The 18,604-nt window shown below is 40.2% G+C and overlaps 1 protein-coding gene across 1 annotated transcript; it reads right to left on the minus strand.

Annotated features, from left to right (window-relative positions):
• Positions 1 to 317: 317 nt before the first annotated feature.
• On the minus strand, positions 318 to 9,715 carry rhoub (ras homolog family member Ub). The gene is made up of 3 exons (XM_012877464.3): positions 9,262 to 9,715; positions 7,107 to 7,165; positions 318 to 2,227 (listed from the first exon to the last, which is right to left on the minus strand). The coding sequence occupies exons 1-3, from the start codon at positions 9,476 to 9,478 to the stop codon at positions 1,772 to 1,774; spliced, it is 732 nt and encodes a 243-aa protein (XP_012732918.1). The 5' UTR covers positions 9,479 to 9,715; the 3' UTR covers positions 318 to 1,771.
• Between the last annotated feature and the right edge of the window lie 8,889 nt (positions 9,716 to 18,604).

Below are 18,604 nucleotides of genomic sequence, written 5' to 3' on the forward strand. Positions count from 1 at the left end.
GATCATGCAGTTCCTGTCCACCAAAAAGATCCATCTTACTCTTACTTGTCAGGGAACCAAGACTAAATGTCAATATTTACCAACCTAGTTTTTTTTTTTTTTTTTAAGTCTTCTAAATAATTGATTGCTTTACACATTTCAAACATAAGCCACCCTTGAGCACTGTACGTTGCCATGGTGACCTGGTAACAAGGGTATAAACATCTATTCATTTTACCTCCTAACATTTACTGCAGCAAAAGCATATACACCCCGCCCATCCCCTCCGTCCACCCGTCAGGACGTTTTCAGTAAAGAAGCGAAACACAAACAGGTGACACATTTCACATTTTATTTAGTTCCGCTCGTTCAGCTTTAACCTCTCTCATATCAGACAGAAACTGAAACACTCGTTCTGTTAGGTACCATTTAAAGTCGTACAGCATGTTCAGTGAATGAGTCACTCACATATGCACACAGATTTATCATGATGGCATTACACTCGGTAAATATTTACTATGCGACATACATAAGGTTCTGTGGGAGATCTGCTGGGTGTTGAGGTTGATTAGTTGTTAGCCTGGAGGGAACAGATAAATAGACAACAGATCGGATGGGCTTCTGAAAAATAAGAAGCAAACCAAGGATCAGTCTCTTTGGTAATGTTACCTCCTTTATTCGGTTTCGAAAGAGGAAATAGCTCCACACGGATCACTTTGATATTTAGCTTAAAATGAAAACACTCTTTGATCTTCTTAATCAGAGATGCTTTGCAGTGAACATGACTCAGAGTTCTTGAAAATGCCTCCTTTGCAAACAAGTTTCCATTCAACGACGGGTCCACCGGCAATCGTGTGGCCGGATGTCAGTGAGCTTTGTGAACTGCATACAAGGGCAAATTACCGATGAATCGCAGCAGCTTTGTAACCGGAATGAATATTGAAAAAAAATGGCTAGAACCTGATAAAGTCTTTCAGTCAGAAGAAATGCCTGGATAATCCTAATTTGTAAGATTTTGGATACATTTGTAATTTACAGTTCTTACATATCAGTGTACTTTAAAGTTCAAACCCCAGATCTGTTGAAAGAATAGGATGATGTCTGTATCAATATCTTAATGATAAAACAATCTACGTTAATTTCATGGTATAAAATCAATGAAAATATGCTCAAAAAGTCAATTTAGAAAATATGTGTGAATAGATTTGTAATTTGAAGGAAATGAGTCATTAAAAAATGTTTAAGGAAGTAGCACCTTGACTTGCTCATGTGTTTTCATGTGGTATTTCCATCTAAATAAGTTCATCCATAACTTGGTTCCTCAATGAGAGCAGTTCACATTGACGCATTTATCTTCCTTTTTAATGATAATTTAGAAATGTCTCTATAAACAAGGGGTCTGAATAAGGGTGTAAAACGCATACGACACATCGAATGAAATCACAAAAAAGAGCCAAATTAAACAACAACAACAGAAATAAAGTTGATTAACATCGCCATCTTCCCTCCAAGTCAGCTCACATTCCTTTGGATTAATCCAGTACGATATGAAATCATTGTGATGTTGGCACTGTTATTTTTGGTTGAATGCTGGTCAGTTTTTCCTCCTCATTACAGTGGAACCATCTGCAACCTACAGAGCTCAGATCAGCGCTCTCTGCTCCTGTCCTTGGGACCAGCTCATCCATCGGAATGTAACCGTAACGTCCTTACATTTCGACACAGTCTCTCCAGGAGCCACGGCAGTTCCAGTTTTGCGTCAGCTACAAAAGCTTTTATCTCCCCGCCCTTCCTACTGGACACACACGTACTTCTTCCACCACGACTTAGACAGCATCTTCATCTTATCAGCGGTGCTGCGGACCTTCCTCTCCCGGCGGGCCCTCCTGTCAGAGTGCCGCAGCCCAACAGCGATGGCCGCGTCGAACACCTCCTTCAGGTTCTTCTGCGTCAGCGCCGAGCACTCCACGTACATGACGGCCCCCATTTTTTCTGCCAGCGCTCTGGCGTCTTCCTCCTCGACGGGCCTTTCTCTCCGCCTCGCCAGCTCGATCAGCACCTTGACGTCCTGCCGCAGGTCACATTGCGTCCCCACAAGGAGGATCGGGGTGAGGGGGCAGCGGCGGCGGATCTCGGGGACCCACTTCTCCCAGACGTTTTGAAATGAAGCGGGGCTGACCACGCTGAAGCAGAGCAGCAGGGCGTCGGTGCGACTGTAGCAGAAGTGGCGGAGTTTGTCAAACTCATCCTGTTGGACGGAGAGAGAGAGGACGGTTAGCAATGGCGTAACGTTTGAGGTGTAATGAGATCTTGCCGAAGTAAAATCATTTCTCATTAAAGCAAAAGTCCATGTTGCTGTCAAGATTTGATTTGCTTAGTTTCACACCCTTTTGTATGCCGGAGGCTCTTATTTTGAAGTAAGAAAGGAAGATTTTTATTCGCAGCCTCTTGTGTAACCAAAGAGAGATATTGTGCTAGTTGCCAATTATTAGAAACAAGAAGCCACAATCAGTTTTAAATTATTCATCTCGCAACACTCATAATAAAAAACGCAGAATAAAGTAATGTTGAGACAATAAACCATATATAAAAAGTAACTGTAAACACAAATGGCCAATCGTAAGCTGCTAATGACGCTAACATTAGAATTTGGACTGAATTTGAGCATTTCTGATCTGAGATTTACTAAAACATAGATTTGTAAAGAAAAAAATAATAATTATATGTCAAATTAACAGCACCTTGGACCGGATTAAAATTGCATTATATGCAATTTTGAAAACAAAAGGATTTCCCGACTTTTTAGTTGACAGGTTTGTCAACCCTGTTAGAACTGTCATAGGCTAACCTTTAATTGCTGATGACACTAAAGTCAGCATTTGCTTTTCAGCTTTTCCATTGGGGCTGAACCAAAGGTCTATTTCAAATTATTATGGGTTTTTACAGCCTTATCTATACTTAAAATATGAAATATTTACCTGGGTAAATACAATTATTTCATATGTGAATGCAGAAAAATAAAAAATTTTACTTTTTTTTTGGTATTAGCACCAATTTAGAATTTAACATGCATAGATACCACATAAACAGACCAGTTAAATCTGCCCTAGAATATTTAACACTACTCATATGAAACTGGAGTATTTTATGGACCATCTGCAGCATCCAGTCATTTAGATTTCCTGAAACAGCTCTGAAGAATCGAACATTAAGTATATGTAAAATGTTTTTCACGTGAAAACCAAACATTCTACTTTTATGTTTTCTTAAAGGCTTTTATCTTGACATAAGCATCTTTCAGGAAGGAAAGAAAATGTTAAATTAAATTTGCCTTCAGCAACAGCCACAGACACTTATGTGGCCGCACCCTGCATAATTTTCTTTAGACCATAGATTGTGATTTGTTAAACTTTTACCCAAATTAGAAAAAAAAAGCTCATCTCATTTCCATGTCCCTCATATTGTGTGTTTCTTATCCTCTCGTGAGCTGGATGCAAAGTTGCACCCCTACTTAAAGTCCTGCGACTCTTCACGTCTCCACCCAACTGGCCACACACACAGCTGTTGTTACAACACACTGTGGCACTGTACAGGGAATAAGGAATTGCACCAATAGCTGTCCAAAAACAAACAGTCTAAACAGTGTTTATAATGTGGTAATATACAGAACAGACTAGCCCTACCCATTCATTTAACGCATCAGTAGTAAATCTCATGAATTAACACATTGGAGCCACACTGCTCTGACAGACAAGGCCCTCCCACATCCCTGAGTACACAGATTACTGTTGCCAGAAAACCTGACGTAAAGCGGCTCTTTATTCGGTGTTTAACCTGGACAAACTCTTAAATTCTCACCTGCTCCAAATCTAAATCCTAAACAGACTCTTTTGGATGTAAAATCTCATTGGAAATTTTAAAAGCTGGACATAATGTAGCAGCAGACAAGCCTGATGTGGTAATAATGTGGGTGGAGATGCGCACAAATATCACTGAGTGGGTAGCAGCTATAATCATCTGTCTGTCTACCTTTTCTCGTCTCTGCTGTTGGCACATCCCTACCATCTTTCTGGCACAATCCCTTCTCTCCGAAACTTGCATCAGCCCAGCAAGTGCTGGATGATTTTTATCTAACCACATTTGCCCAAGCTTGTCTGCCTAGGTGTGAAGTCTTAACAGAGAGAACAGCTTGCAGCAGGCTGTGAGGTTTTTACACGCATTTAGGGTTTGTAAAACGGTCATGTTCCAAAAGTCAAACCGTCTGTGATCCAGGAGCGAGCTGGCGGCGCCTTTGTGGCTTTTTCCAATGTCAATTATGCTGTTACCAGGGCAGGGTGCTGCATTACTGAGCTGGATTATTAAAAAAAAAAAAAACATGCTGTCTTCCCCATGAAATGTAAAAGTGGTTTAATAAATTAACCTGTCAATCTATGTTTATTGTGTCCTTTAGAGAAACTGACAATTGCAGTACGTCTGTAACCAATGTATCTATACAACTTGCTCTTGTTTACAGAGAATGGTAAATATTAAACGTGAATAGTATTAAAAATGCCTGCACCCAGGCCACGTTCACACTGCAGGTCTAGATGCTGAATTCCAATTTTATGCTGAAATTGGATTTTTTTTCAGTGGCCTTTCATACTGTTATTAAATGCGACCATCATCATACTGCTGTCTGAACGGCGTAAGACCGCAAAGCGACCCGAATGTGCAGATAACAGAAGGAGACGTCACACAGCAGCGCACTGTTCGTGGAAGTAGTGGTGAATGCTTCTACAAGTGTTAAGTAAAGCTTTTTCTTAAAACCCTAAAAAAAAAAAAAAAAAAAAAAAAAAAAAACATGGGCACTGGCTGGTCTGGCTGGTCTCTTTGCTTGTTAATATTAGGAAGCTGCTGCACAACTACTACTGTGCGTGGATGTGTAGTGAGAAACAGGAGATTGACGTGAAAGATGGATAAAATGCTATATGACCATTCAGACTGCGGTCACTTTGAAAAATATCCGATACGTATCTGATTTAGTACCACATATGGAAGTGGCCCAATTTGGATTTTTTTGGCGTGAAAAGATCGGAATTAGGCCGTTCACATTGCCGTGAAAAAGACAGATATGGGTTGCATGTGTACAAAAAGATCAGATTTGGGTCACATTTCCATACAGTGTGAATGTAGCCAAGAGACAAGTCAATACTAGTGTGTTTGATTTAAGATAGCATGATATGATATAAAGGATAAACAAAAGGATATCCTAACACATGAATGCTGAAAAAGGCAAAACTCTACTCTCAACTCACGCTTCACGCATTAACACCAGAATCAACATACACTGTCAGACCACATGCTTCGCTTGCACGCATTGTCCCTTTACTGCCGTATGTACCTTTAAAACGATTTTTATGATATCATTGCTCATGTCCAGTCATGTCCAGTGTTTATCTTCATGAGGTTGATAAAAAGTAATAGGTCACATTAAAAGCTTTGATCATTTTTATATCATGGTGAACACCTCAAAATTTGCGTCACTTTTTTAATGATTTGAATTGCAACTTTGGTCTTTGGAGAGTGGAAATATATGCTAAAAAAAAACTACACACCCATCTCAAGAGACAAAACGATCTACTGTTCGGTTCAAGAGAAAAAGACAAGATGGAAATTTCACATCACTTTCACTGCAAACTAAGAATTCCCAATTTTGGTTAATTAAAGTTTTCACAGATTAAAAACTATGTGTTTAACAATCTGTAAATGGTGGATAATACTTGAGTCTATTGGCCCTTTCGCACTTTCAGCCTTACCCAGTAATTTCCTAGTGATTCACTGGAACAGAGTTATGCATGAATAACGCCAGAACCAATTTACCGGGTAAAGCTGAGCAGGCAATTTACCGGGCCAAGACCTAGTATCATACCTGGTAATTTACTGGGACCGCTCTAGTGTGAATAAAGCTGTTTTATTCCTAGGTAAGGCGCGCATTTACATAAGACGTCCATAGTGACGCATTGCCTAGCAACAGTCCTGACTCCTGCTACATGTTGATAACCTCGGCTACAACAGCATCACTCACAAACGGCAACATTTGATCAAGCAAGCAGGCAAGTTTTCAACGATGGCTGGAAACTGGTCGGCCCTGGAAATTACTGAAATTACGAGTAGTGTTTGGGACCCTATTGTTTATTGCCATTGTTTGTTGTGGCTAATCAGCTGTTTGACATACGTAATTTTAACAGCCAGAGGAAAAGCCTTTCTTAGCTAACTAGGTCAGCCAACGACGCTAGTTAACAACTCAATAACTACTTCCTGTTTTGCTTCAACATAAGAGCCTCAAGCGTAGATACATGATGCCAAATGTGATAACTAGCGTTCATAATAGCTTATAACAGCAACTAGATGGTAACCTGACGCCGCCAGATAGATTTGCTCCGCATATCCATCTGGAAACCTTCCGTTGAAGTAATTTTGGGAAGAGGCGAAAATACTGGTTAGCTGATTGGCCTATGTTGGTGATAGACGGGCCAAATAAACCAATCAGATCAACGAAGCATATGACGTACTCGTCAACATGCTTTGTCGTCGCTCTGTTACGAGCGACGACGAAAACACAACCACAAGCCAAGCTACTCTTGCTGCTGCAGGTAAAGGCTCGTTAGCTCAGCAAAGAAATACTCTGTAATTCTGATAAAACTTGCTCGATAGCCGCGCTAACGCTAGTTTCATCGGCTGAAGCCGCCATGTTCTTTAGACTGAACTGTCGCGCTTCCCGTTGCGTCACACCTCAATCCGCCTCAAAGCCAACGCTGATTGGACGTTCGTTTGGTAAACGGCTCCAAATTTTCTTTAACGGAGAGTAGCCAGACTGATCTGCGAGTGAAACCTTGAAAACTCGCGAGATCAGGATGGTCTCACGAGGCTAACTAGATGGCAGATTGCAGGACAAACTTTAGTGTGACGAGAAATACTTTAACCTTACAGATGTTATAATCCAGCCTATTTTGTTTCAAAATGGGAGACAATGGAGGCCTAAATAGCTCATTTTGTCATAATAGAATAAGCTATTCATCTTTAGCACTTGTGCCATGTTGGGTGTCAAAGAGTGATGCAATATATGCCTGTGGGTGAACAGTTCTCACCTGTCCTGCAGTGTCACACAGTTGTAGTCTCACTGGGCTCCCATCCACCTGAACCACCGCTGCAGATAGAAACAGAGATGTCAAATGTATAACTAGTGATGCACAATATGTGTACAGTCTTAAAAAGTAATATCAGTATGTACTCGGTTTGGTAATACAGAGTTAGCGACATTTAAAGGTTCACCAGTCTTTCTAGCAATATATCCATCAGCCTTTACTGTCAGAGCACCATAAAGACAAAAGCAGATTTGTTTATTCAGTAACGCTCATTCACCGGGCCTCAAATTTAGATTGGAAAAACGTGGATGAGTCATCTCACAGCCGGTTTCATTGTGGGACCATTCATTCTTTTCAGTAGACTGAACACGGACCACATGGAAACGTTTTCCGTGCGCCTGTAGCATGTGTGGTCGGTCAAGCCACCTGATCAAAAAGTTTGCTGAAACATTTCATGCACTGGGAACAGCCATCACAGCTCACACAAAACCGAGGAGAAAACTGTTGGAGGACATAAAAGGAGGAAAATAAGGGAGGCACTCCCACTGGGTAATCATTTCCTAATACCTAACATATGATACTCTTGATTTTCTGGGGCAAAAACTCCCCCTCCTCTCGTCTTCCTCCTTCGCCGCGTCTCTCCCACCTGTGGGGTTGTGCAACTGCTCAGAAAGTCGGTTTTCAAGGCAGCATGCCGATTCCAGGCACTGGGAAAGTGACATCACTGCTAAGGGCCCCCGACAACACAATCGCTCTCTGTCAGTCCAGGGCGAAAGACAATCTCTGCCTCAGAGCCGTTGCAACAGATGTGCCCATTCCAGTGTAGAGAAGAGGGCTCGCGGGTCAAGGCTGACAACAATAGGCAGAGTTGTGCAATTCAAAACCCCTGAACCAGAGACGCTTTCTGTTCTCTGAGGCAGGATTGAGCCAGCACTTGTCTAAGGGCGGTGTGTGTTCTCACTGAGTGTTTTTATGGGCTTGGTGCGAGCCAAGTTGTTAATTTATCTCCTCACTCTGAGAATAAACAAGGTTTAGGGGGAGAAAAAAAAATACTCAGAATAGTTATTTTGCAGAAATGTTACTGATTTGACATATAAGAGACGGGCACGAACACCCATTGAGGTTTTCTCACACTTCGTCACATTACAGCCACATATTTCAGTGCATATATTTCAGGAATTTATTTACACAAATACAAACATGAAAAGTTATTTCAGCTTCCCTGAATTAATTCTTTGTAGAAGCGCCTTTGCATGCAACTACAACGGCACATATTTCGGGATACGTCTCTACCAGCCCTGCACATGTTGACTCGAACATCTACTCATTCTCCTTTGCAAAATAGCTCAAGCTCAGTCAGGTTAAATTCAGAACTTCAGGCAGGATTCATTTACAAGAAGATTTAAGTGTGGACTTTGACTGAACTGCATGTTTACAGTCGTTGTCCAGCTGGAGAGTGAATCTCTGCTTTTTGCAGCCACTGACTTGTTTTTTTCCAGTACCACCTTGCAAGCGCCATACATCATTTCCTTAACTCTTACACAGATTCTCCTTCCCAGCACAGGAAAAACACCCTCACTGCATGATGCTGCCACCACCTGTGTGTCATTGTGGAGATGGTGTGTTCACAGAGGGGCTTGTTTGCGTCTAAGGTTCAATTTTATAAAACACTTTTGCAAGCACCACGCATTAATGCTGTGATTGTGAGAATCAAAGGAAAGAAAAGTTTTTTTCCCCCCATGTCAGCACTGATTTCAGGGTAAGGACAAATGTTTCCAAGTACAGCTAGGGCCTGCAGGGGCCAGTTTAGTCGGCTTGGAAAATAGATGAGTGCCAAATGGAAACCTGGCCACATCAGGGAGGAACCTCGTGTGTATTTTACCTCTGATGGAGGACAGATAACAGGAAGAGCAGGGTGATTATGGGGAAATGGAAGGATTTGGGTGGGGTTGGAGAGAATCCGTGCACTCAAATATGACGCCACCACACCAACCAATAAAACTGACTTAATATTACAAAATTAATAAATAAAAATAAAAGATTAAGTGTTTCTTTAGTTCATCTGCAGTGCTTTAGTATAACTTTAGTGGATAAGCTCAAGTGAAGAACTATATCATTCAAGCAAGGACAACAAATATCGACATAAGGGTTCTCTTACCCGAAAAGTTATCAAATGCAGTCGGGACATATTTGGTTGGGTACCCATTGGTCGTGTAGCTGACCACCAGGCTGGTCTTCCCCACCGCGCCGTCTCCCAGAAGGACGCACTTCAGCAGCCGCTCCTGGCCCTGACCCGAGCGGGCGGCTTTGGGATTGTGCGGCGGAACCGGAGGTGCCATAGTCCGTCCGTAATCCATTGGGTCTGCAGGTGACATTCAATGCCCCGGCAATTCAACGCGATCTCATCCACAGGCCGAGGAAAACACCCAGCATGTGAGCTGAGTTCTGCCTCTACAAGGACAGAGCCAAGAGACGCTTCTGATCGGGACTCGGTGCGTCAAAGCTGTCCAGGGTTCCAGCGCGCTGTCAGATCCAGTGATCCCGCAGGGCACCGCACCATCCCCGCAGTAGTCTCACACTCCGCAGCTCTCAGCACCAGGGCGGGTCTCATTCCATTTATCTGGTGGCTGATTTGACTAATCCCGCCCACCAGGGGCGGCCCAAGGCCGAGGGGGCTCTGAGCACAAGTTAATTTGGGAGCCCACCTGCAGGTAAAACCTTTGCCCACTATCCACCACAGCACCAACACAACTGTTTTTTTTTTTTGTTTTGTTTTTTTTTCACAATATGCACAACATGTGTCAGAGTTCACTTGTGAACCAGTAGGGAGCTGGTCTAAATTGGCTGTTTGACAATCAAGTTGATAATGCAAGATTTATTAAACAAAAAATAACAGTTTTCCTCATTATTTTGTCCTCATCAGGGACATATTGTACATTTTGTTACAAATAGCTTGGTCTTTTAAGTACTATGTCTAATTCATTAATGGAATGTCAAATAATACGTTTGTACAAGAATTAAATAATGATTTTCATTTAACTATTAAAAACAAAACAAACCTGTTAGCTCTCTTCAGATGTTGAAGGCTAATAGAGTGCAATCCAAATTCAGCTTCTTCCTGGTGTACAGTAAAGCCAAGTATTATGTCATACATCTGTCAGATATTGATTTAATAATATTTTTGATTCATTAAGGAAATTCTGATAGAAATTGAGACACCCATTTGTTTTCCCCAAAAGATAATAAAACAATATAAAAGGAGTATTAGTATCTGTTTTATTTCATTTTTACTAATCAAATTTGATCTTGACAATTATTTATATTCTTTTCAATAATCAATGGAAAATTCTTTAATGGCTACAACTATCATGATATATCTTTGGTGATAAGTGTTCAAGTCTGTGAGGTTGGAAAGCCTCCATGCCATCATCCGAACTTTAGTTCCAGTTTATAGAAACATATTTATAATAACATAATATGACATAACTAAATTATTACTGTAAAGCTAAATCTGACACAGGTATGGATAACTTTGGACTTTATTGTACTTCACTACAATCTATGAAGTAAGTTTTGGGAAACACACCCTGAGGGAATTTTAGGACTGGACCCTGCCAGCTTGGTGGCTCTGGGTTTAGTTTGCTTTACCACTGGCCGGCTCTGCTACCCACCTCCACCTTCAGCATCAGTGGACAGGGTGAAGCTGTTGGTGCTAGGGAGTTTGTGAATGTTAGTCCCAATGGATGTATGACACTTACTGCTTAACAGCAAACCAACTTTGGTTTTGATCTTAAACAGCTCGCCTAACTCCCCTGAGTAGTTTGGATTAAGTAGTTAAACTACAACCCAATGGCACAAGCGGTGTGAGGTCAGCGTGTTTGATCTGGAACAAGCAAGTCCAGACTTGTCCTCAGTGACACGCTACAGAGACCACCTGGATGTTAATTTTCAACATGTCATATAAACTGAAACCTTATCCTGACTCCGATCCCTCTGACCTATTTTGAACCAGCTCAGACTGTATAAAAGGAACAGCTCGTATATGAACTGATAGATTGGTCGAAAGGGACTTGCCCTCTGATTGGGTGTTTTCAAAAACAGTACTGTAACTGAGGCGATCATGTTTCACCTCCTGAGTCCTTTTCAGACAAAATAGTCCTTTTGATGAGTAAAATAGAAGGACCGTTTCTGCCACCTGGTGGCTACAACAGCATTGTGTAAATGCATCAACTCCATCAGGAAATCAAGTTTGTACATTTTGAATGATTTCAGGCCAGATGTGCCCTAAGGGTAAGACTGCATGGTCTGCACTGATCCTTACAACCTCTTTAAGCAAGATGCAAATCTTCACTCAATGGCAGCTATGAAAAATTTATACAAACTTGCTTTTCCAGAAACATTAATTAATGGTGCCCAAGGAAAACATTCAAAAAATAAGAAAATAAAAAAAACCATCTCTACAGAGGTGGGTAGAGTAGACAAAAAAATTTACTCAAGTAGCACAACTTCAATATGTTTTTGTTCTAGTAAAAGTAAAAAGTAACCAACCAAGAAATTACTCAAGTAAGAGTAGAAACATTGTAGAAGCAGACTCTGAGGATGTTATCTAGTTCTCTTTTTCTTGTACTCCATCTTTGTCACCTTTTCTCATTTTTAGCCTTTTGTCTCATCTTTTTTCTGCTGTTCCTGCTCTTTTATCTTCCCATTTTTGTGACAGGACACGTAAAAAGAAAAAAAAGAATGCAGAGAGTAACTAATCGTAACATCTGATTTAATATTTACAGTGATGTAATCGGAAAGGCAAAAATATAAAGCACAAGTTCTGGTATTTTAAAGATTAAATAAATAATATATTTGGACAGGAGAAACACTTTTCTATAATTTCTTTAAACATAACACCAATGAAACCAACACTATACAGCATTTAATGTATATACAGTAAGTTAGAATGTCCAATGACAATACCTACTGTATGTTCACTTGACCTCCAACTGGCTCAATGAGCTCAGCAGATAGAAAATAATAATAAAACAACTAAGCTTGAGTACAAACTAGAAATCTCACTAACATAAACTGTAGGTGTGTGTCTCTGGTGCATTTTTGGTTAAAACAAGTTTGTTCTTCATTAAATTAAGCTGCAGTGGGTGAAGTAGCCAAAGATTACTCAAGATTAACAATATTGTTTAATAATATTACTCAAGTAAAAAGTACAGCGCTGTAAAACTACTCCTAAAAGTACAGTTTGTTCAAAAAGTTACTCAAGTAGATGTAACTGAGTAAATGTAACTGCGGTAGTTGCTACGTCTGCTTCTCTATATATGTAAAAACTTTAAAGTTGTATAACGGAATAAGAGTCTACTATCTCCTTGATTTATAGCATCAGTCACGTCTCAGGTCCTGTATCTGCTTGAAATGGACTGGGTTGTGTTCACCCCCTCAATAATTATCAAAGCTGCATGACTAATCTAAATGTAGTGCCAGCTAGTGGCTCAGGAGTCTGGCTTCGCAGAATCAACAGTTACAGCCTGAGATTTCCACCTGACCCCAGACTGGCCACGGCTGGGGTCAGGTGGGTCTTATTTTGCTGTAGACGTGTCAATTTGGCATTTAGCTCCTTTTCCTGCCAAGAAAAGAGTGAGGCAATAAAACCGGTGTTGTACAGGAGAGAAAAAAGTGCCGGTTTTCAGTTAGAGTATAGTTCTACAGGTTTACAGCTCAATATAGCCAAACCTCTCATCATATAAAGTCTCTAGTATAACTTTATACAGCTTAAAATCAACCGTCTACCCTCTGATGAGTATATCTTGTATCCAGATATAAAAATAAGTGGTTTGACCATAAAAGTACCAAATAATTTATCCTGTTAATATTCGGGGATTCACTTTTTATATTTCCGCTTCTCAATAAATTTTTTTCCTAATAAACATTCCTCTATTTTCTTTGCATCCTATATACCTTTACAGTCTACAAATATTTTTTTCCAATTTTCTTTACACAATAAAATCCCTCGGAGACAACAATGAAACTAATTTCCACCATGCTCCTGTCTGCTTAATGAGTACAAAGTTAAGTTTTTGTTCAGTTTAGCGAAAATTTCTAACTCTACTGCAAACTAAGATTGCCACAAAACTACAGCGTGGGGGTCCGTCAGGAGTTTTTCTGATGTCTTAGTTCTCCGTTCAGATTTTAATTTGTTGGACACTGAATTTCACATTGTATCCTCCCATCTGTCACGGCATGTTGCCGGCAAGACAATACAGACTGAGAGTGTTGTGTTAACTTGGCTCTGTCACTTGTTTTACACAGTTTTTGGTAACCACAATAATTGGTACTTCTCAAAATTCCTATAAAATAAAAGTAAATTAAGCATGTTTCTAAGTTAATCAGACATAATCAAGACTTACTGTTTCACTTGGGGTATAACATAGTTATACCCCAATGTTGGAAAAGACGAGTACATGCCATTTTATTAAAGCAGATAAGTAGGAGTCCAGGAGATTTTGAGCAAGGTAATAACTACAAGAGAACGACTATTTGCCTAAACATGCTTGTTTAGCCAGAGCAATGTTTAAAAAATGTAAAACAGTGGGAACTGAGGTACAACAATGTTGGTTATGGATTAAAGTTAATTTTGCCTCCATATATGATGAGAGGGAGGATGCGAGGGTGAATGTGTTAAAGGGTGCTGTACTTAGACGATGGTTGCTTGTTAAAACATCAGTATTAATAATATTCTGTTAAATTTTATAAAATGAAACAAAAGAAAAGTGTGTTGCATTTAGATCGTAAATGTATAGTTCCAATGCAAAATCAGATTTATTTCAGAAGTACTTGGAATGTATGAGTCTTTACACGAGTAAAATAAATATGGGAGAATTTTGTCCTTCATTAGTGAGAGAAAAATAATAGGAACCAATAGCATAAGTTTATGGAGGACGCATTTTCAAGCTGCTCAGGACCACAGCGGATTGCACCACCAAGTGGACTCACCTCATCATTCAGTGCTTTTTTTTCTGCACAATCAGCTATTTGGTGCCATACAGATCCAAACCAGTTCAACCAACGTTCTTCTGTAGGAAACTCCGGTGCTTATATAGTTCAGCCTCTCCAAACTTTACCTGACCCTGACAGAGTTACAATCATCAGTAATGTCGCTCCATTCTGTGTTCTGGGTGGTCTTTGCTGCTGGACTTTTATCCTCAGGAATTCCATATCTGCATGTAAAGCAGCAGGGAGGTCCAGGAACAAAGCCACACAAGCAAATGTAATCTACTTTAAACTGCTGCTGAAATGGGAGGTTGTTATATTTCGGTTAAAATAGCTCTGACTGAAATACAGATTTGTTCAGCAATGTGGCAAATGTGAGCCGACTTCTGAAGACCATGTGATGTTTAAAGAAGACAAACAACAAGCGGGTTTTATTTGTTTATTCTTCAAAGGATAAAAGTCTGAATTTTCCAGAATACAAAATAATTGGTGTACGACTACAATGCATATCATCATTGGTTTTAAAAGGACTAAACGTCGCTTCCGGTTTGACCTCACAACCCTGTATCCAGAGGGGTTAGGATGCTGGGTAAAATGTAAATAACAGAACATACTATAAAGATAAAAGTTCAATGCTTTAATTATTCTCAAATGGTTCAAGTGATTGAAGCAGGGAGTATTAGTGTTGCTTTTTGGGTAGGAAAAAAAATGCTAATTTTAACCCTAGTGCCAGAAACCTGTTGATTAACATCATTTTGCTGGAATAGACGTGTTAAAGAAGTGTTAAAACTATTGTCAATAAAGCAGCTTGTATTCGTTTCTCGAGTCCAAGTTAAAACTGATTCATCCAGAGAAAAACATTAGAAAAGACGCAGAATGCTGCCCCCAGAGTAAGACTTTAACAGATATTGAGGCAAATTGGAAAACAAATTCTGATTTTTTTTTTTTCATATTTAATGCTAACATTTAAAATTCTAACACAACGGGCAATTACTGGATCCTTGTGGTATGGGCCATGTTTCATCACATTACAGCCACGCCTTTTAAAATATATTTCATTGAGACTTTACACGATAGACCAACACAAAGCAGTGCACAAGTGGTGAGGTGGATGTAAACAACATCATGAAGACAAAATATCGCAGCAGGCAGGTTAGGGATGAGGTGGAGGAGGAGTTTAAAGCCTGGTCATCTTATGAAACAAAATAGGTTTTGAACATCTGACTGATTACTTTTTAATCCACCATGTGAACATTCAAAGCGTGTGGCACCAACACATGGACGTCCACTTCAACTGACAAGTCTGGATGGGGAGCATTGACCAGAAACAGCCAAGGGGCCTGTGGTAACTCTGGAGGAGCTGCACAGAGCGGCAGCTGAGGTGGGAGAATCTGTCGACGGAACAATGATTAGTATTGCTCTCCATAAATTTGGTTTTACAGTAAGGGTGGCAAGAGGAAAGTCATTGTTCCAGAACGTCATATAAAGTTTCCCACAGGGAGATGCAGTAAACATGTGGAAGAAGGTGCGCTGGTCTGATGACACCAAAATTGTACTTTTCTCCTACATGCAAAACACTTTGTCTAGTGAAGAAAAAAAAACTAAATCTGCACATTCCAAAAAAAGTAAAAAACGAAGCAACTGGACTTGTTTTCCGTAGTTGAAGACGTTTCGCTTCCTCTCCAGGAAGCTTTCTCAATTCAAAAAAGTCTGGAGTAATGTGGAGTACCAAGCATTATACTTCTGTCCAAACAAAGGCCTTGTAATGGCTTAGATAACATGCAAATTCAACAGAAACAGGCCCACCCCTTAGTAATGGGCGATCGTTAAAGACATTAAGCCAGCAGATTGGACCGAAACTCGTCCACTCTGTAATGAGGAGTCGTAAATGATCGCCCATTACTAAGGGGTGGACCTGTTTCTGTTGAATTTGCATGTTATCTAAGCCATTACAAGGCCTTTGTTTGGGCAGTAGTATAAAGCTTGGTACTCCACATTACTCTAGACCTTTTGAATTGAGAAAGTTTCCTGGAGAGGAAGCGAAACGTCTTTAACTACAGAAAACAAGTCCAGTTGCTTTGTTTTTTTTACTTTTTTTCGAATGACCATGACCTGGATGACTGAGAATCTTCACCAGCATAAAACTGCACATCACCCCGGACACACCATCTGCACAGTGAAACATGATGGTGGCACCATCATGCTATGGGGATGTGTTTCCTCTGCTGGGAGGCAGAAGCTGCACAGAGTTGATGAATGGAGCTAAATGCAGGAAAATCCCAGTAGAAAACCGGTTAGACAGCCAAACACTTAGCTCTGGGCCAGAGGTTTGCCTTCTAGCAGGACGATGACTCTCAACATACAGTCAAAGCTACAAAAACATGATTCAGATCAAAGCATAACGACCTAGTAGAATCGTCCGGAAAAAGTTCAAGCCTAAATCCCAGCAAGATTTTCAAAGTGATGTTTGAAAGTCACTTCACTCGATCAAATGGAGCTTGGAGCTGTTTTGTGTTGGACCATCACATAAACTCTCAATGAGACACGTGAAAGTTTGTAGTTGTAGCATGACCAAAAGTGTAACAAAAAAAAAAACTCAGTGGATTTTGATACCCTTGCAAGGCAGTGTACTTTTAGATGTTTGTTAGAAATTGCTGATCTGTGTTCATTTACATTTCATGCAGCATTCCAGTTTTGTTTTAAGATGGGAAAACATCTGGTTTTCTACAGCTACTGAGGCGGTTTAATGAAACGCATCCAACTAAATCACCAGTGTTTCAGTTGTAACAAATTGAAATGCTAAATGACTTCCCTGATGCCTCAGTTCTTCTCAATAAAGTTCATCACTAGAAGAAATTATTTTGGTTGGGACCACTGAAACCAAAAACACAGAGAAAGATGTGAGTTGAGGGTCGGTGTTATAAACTTAGGCTTACAGGCCATCGCATCTGTGTTTATATCTGTCAGCGTGTCTATACTTCTCTTTAGGATGCATGAGCTGAATAATAGTAAGGCATAGGGATACCATTATGCTTAATAAGCATTAGATGAAAGGAAGTTTGGGTTTAAGTAGCTGAGCATCCTGAATACTTGTAGGATTCCTGAAACTGATTTTCTTACAATTCTCTTGAAAGTCTTTTGTACACATGTAGATACACTGCTCAAAAAAATTAAAGGAAAACATTTCAATCAGAGTTTAATATCAAGTCAGTTAAGTGTCTGTAATATTGATCTGGTCAGGTCAGTAGTGGAGGGGATTGTTAATCGGTGTCGGCCGTTCTGGTGTTAATGAAAAGCAAACATCAGGTGCATTAAAGGGGAAATAATGAGACAACCCCAAAAACAGGAGGGGTTTTGCAGGTGGAGGCAGCAGATTTCTTTCCTCCTCCGTTTTTTTGTTGACAGCTTTTAAGTAGTTTAGCATTTGACCAGGGCCCGCGTCTCTACTGGTAGCATGAGGCGACACCTGGACCCTACGGAGGATGCACAGGCAGTCCAACTCCACCAGAATGAAGGACTCCTAGAGCTGGACAGGGTCGTCAGAACTACTTAACCCATCAGCAGGACAGGTATCTGCTTCTTTGTGCAAGGAGGAACAGGATCAGTGCTGCCTGAGCCTGACAAAGTGACCTCTATTCAGTGTTGTGAATGCCTCTGACCAAACCATTAGAAACACTTATCACTGTACAGCAGTGTGGAGCTTTACTGGCATTTGCCAGAGATCACCAGAGTTGGTCGGTTCGTCTCTGCCGGCCTGTTTTTTTCCCCACAGATGAGAGAAGATTGACTCTGAGCTCATGTGACAGACGTGAAAGGGTCTGAAGCACTGAGCTATATAATACACTGGAGTGCTGATTTTGCCGAAAAACTAAAGTCACTGGCCGCCATCTTGCTACTCCCTACTCTCACAGAATCCCATAGGATTTGGTTGCAACAACAAGCAGTTTTCTGGCTGAGTGAAAACGTTTCACAGGTAATTCTACAGTCAGTGGATGTACTAACACTATTAACTACTAGGAAATTAAGTGCTGAAATATTTTACATGTTATTCATATTAAATATATATATATGTATATATAAGTATGTGTATATGTATATATATATATATATATATATATATATGTATACACATATGTAAATATGTGTTTTTGTATATTGTTATTTATATATTTATAAATGTTAAACATATATATTTAAATGAATAAAATGCAAAATATTTCAGCACATGACTTTCTCAGTACTTGATATTTTTAGAACATAACATAAAAGTATATGGCATTTGACATTTTAAAAGTTTTAAGCCCCCTCTTAACATGAGAAAATCCTCGTTATTCGATGCTGTAGCGCACATATTCCTAGTTACTGAGGGGAAATAGGGAGTACCAATATGGCGGCTGGTGGCTTCAAAGCGACTCGTTCAAACAGACGGTGATTAGCACTCCAGTGTATAATAGAGCTCAGTGGTCTGAAGAAGCTGCGGTGAACATTATGCCGCCTGCAACATTGTTCCGCCT

Source organism: Fundulus heteroclitus, chromosome 18 (genome assembly GCF_011125445.2).
Source record: "Fundulus heteroclitus isolate FHET01 chromosome 18, MU-UCD_Fhet_4.1, whole genome shotgun sequence".
NCBI lineage: Eukaryota > Metazoa > Chordata > Actinopteri > Cyprinodontiformes > Fundulidae > Fundulus > Fundulus heteroclitus.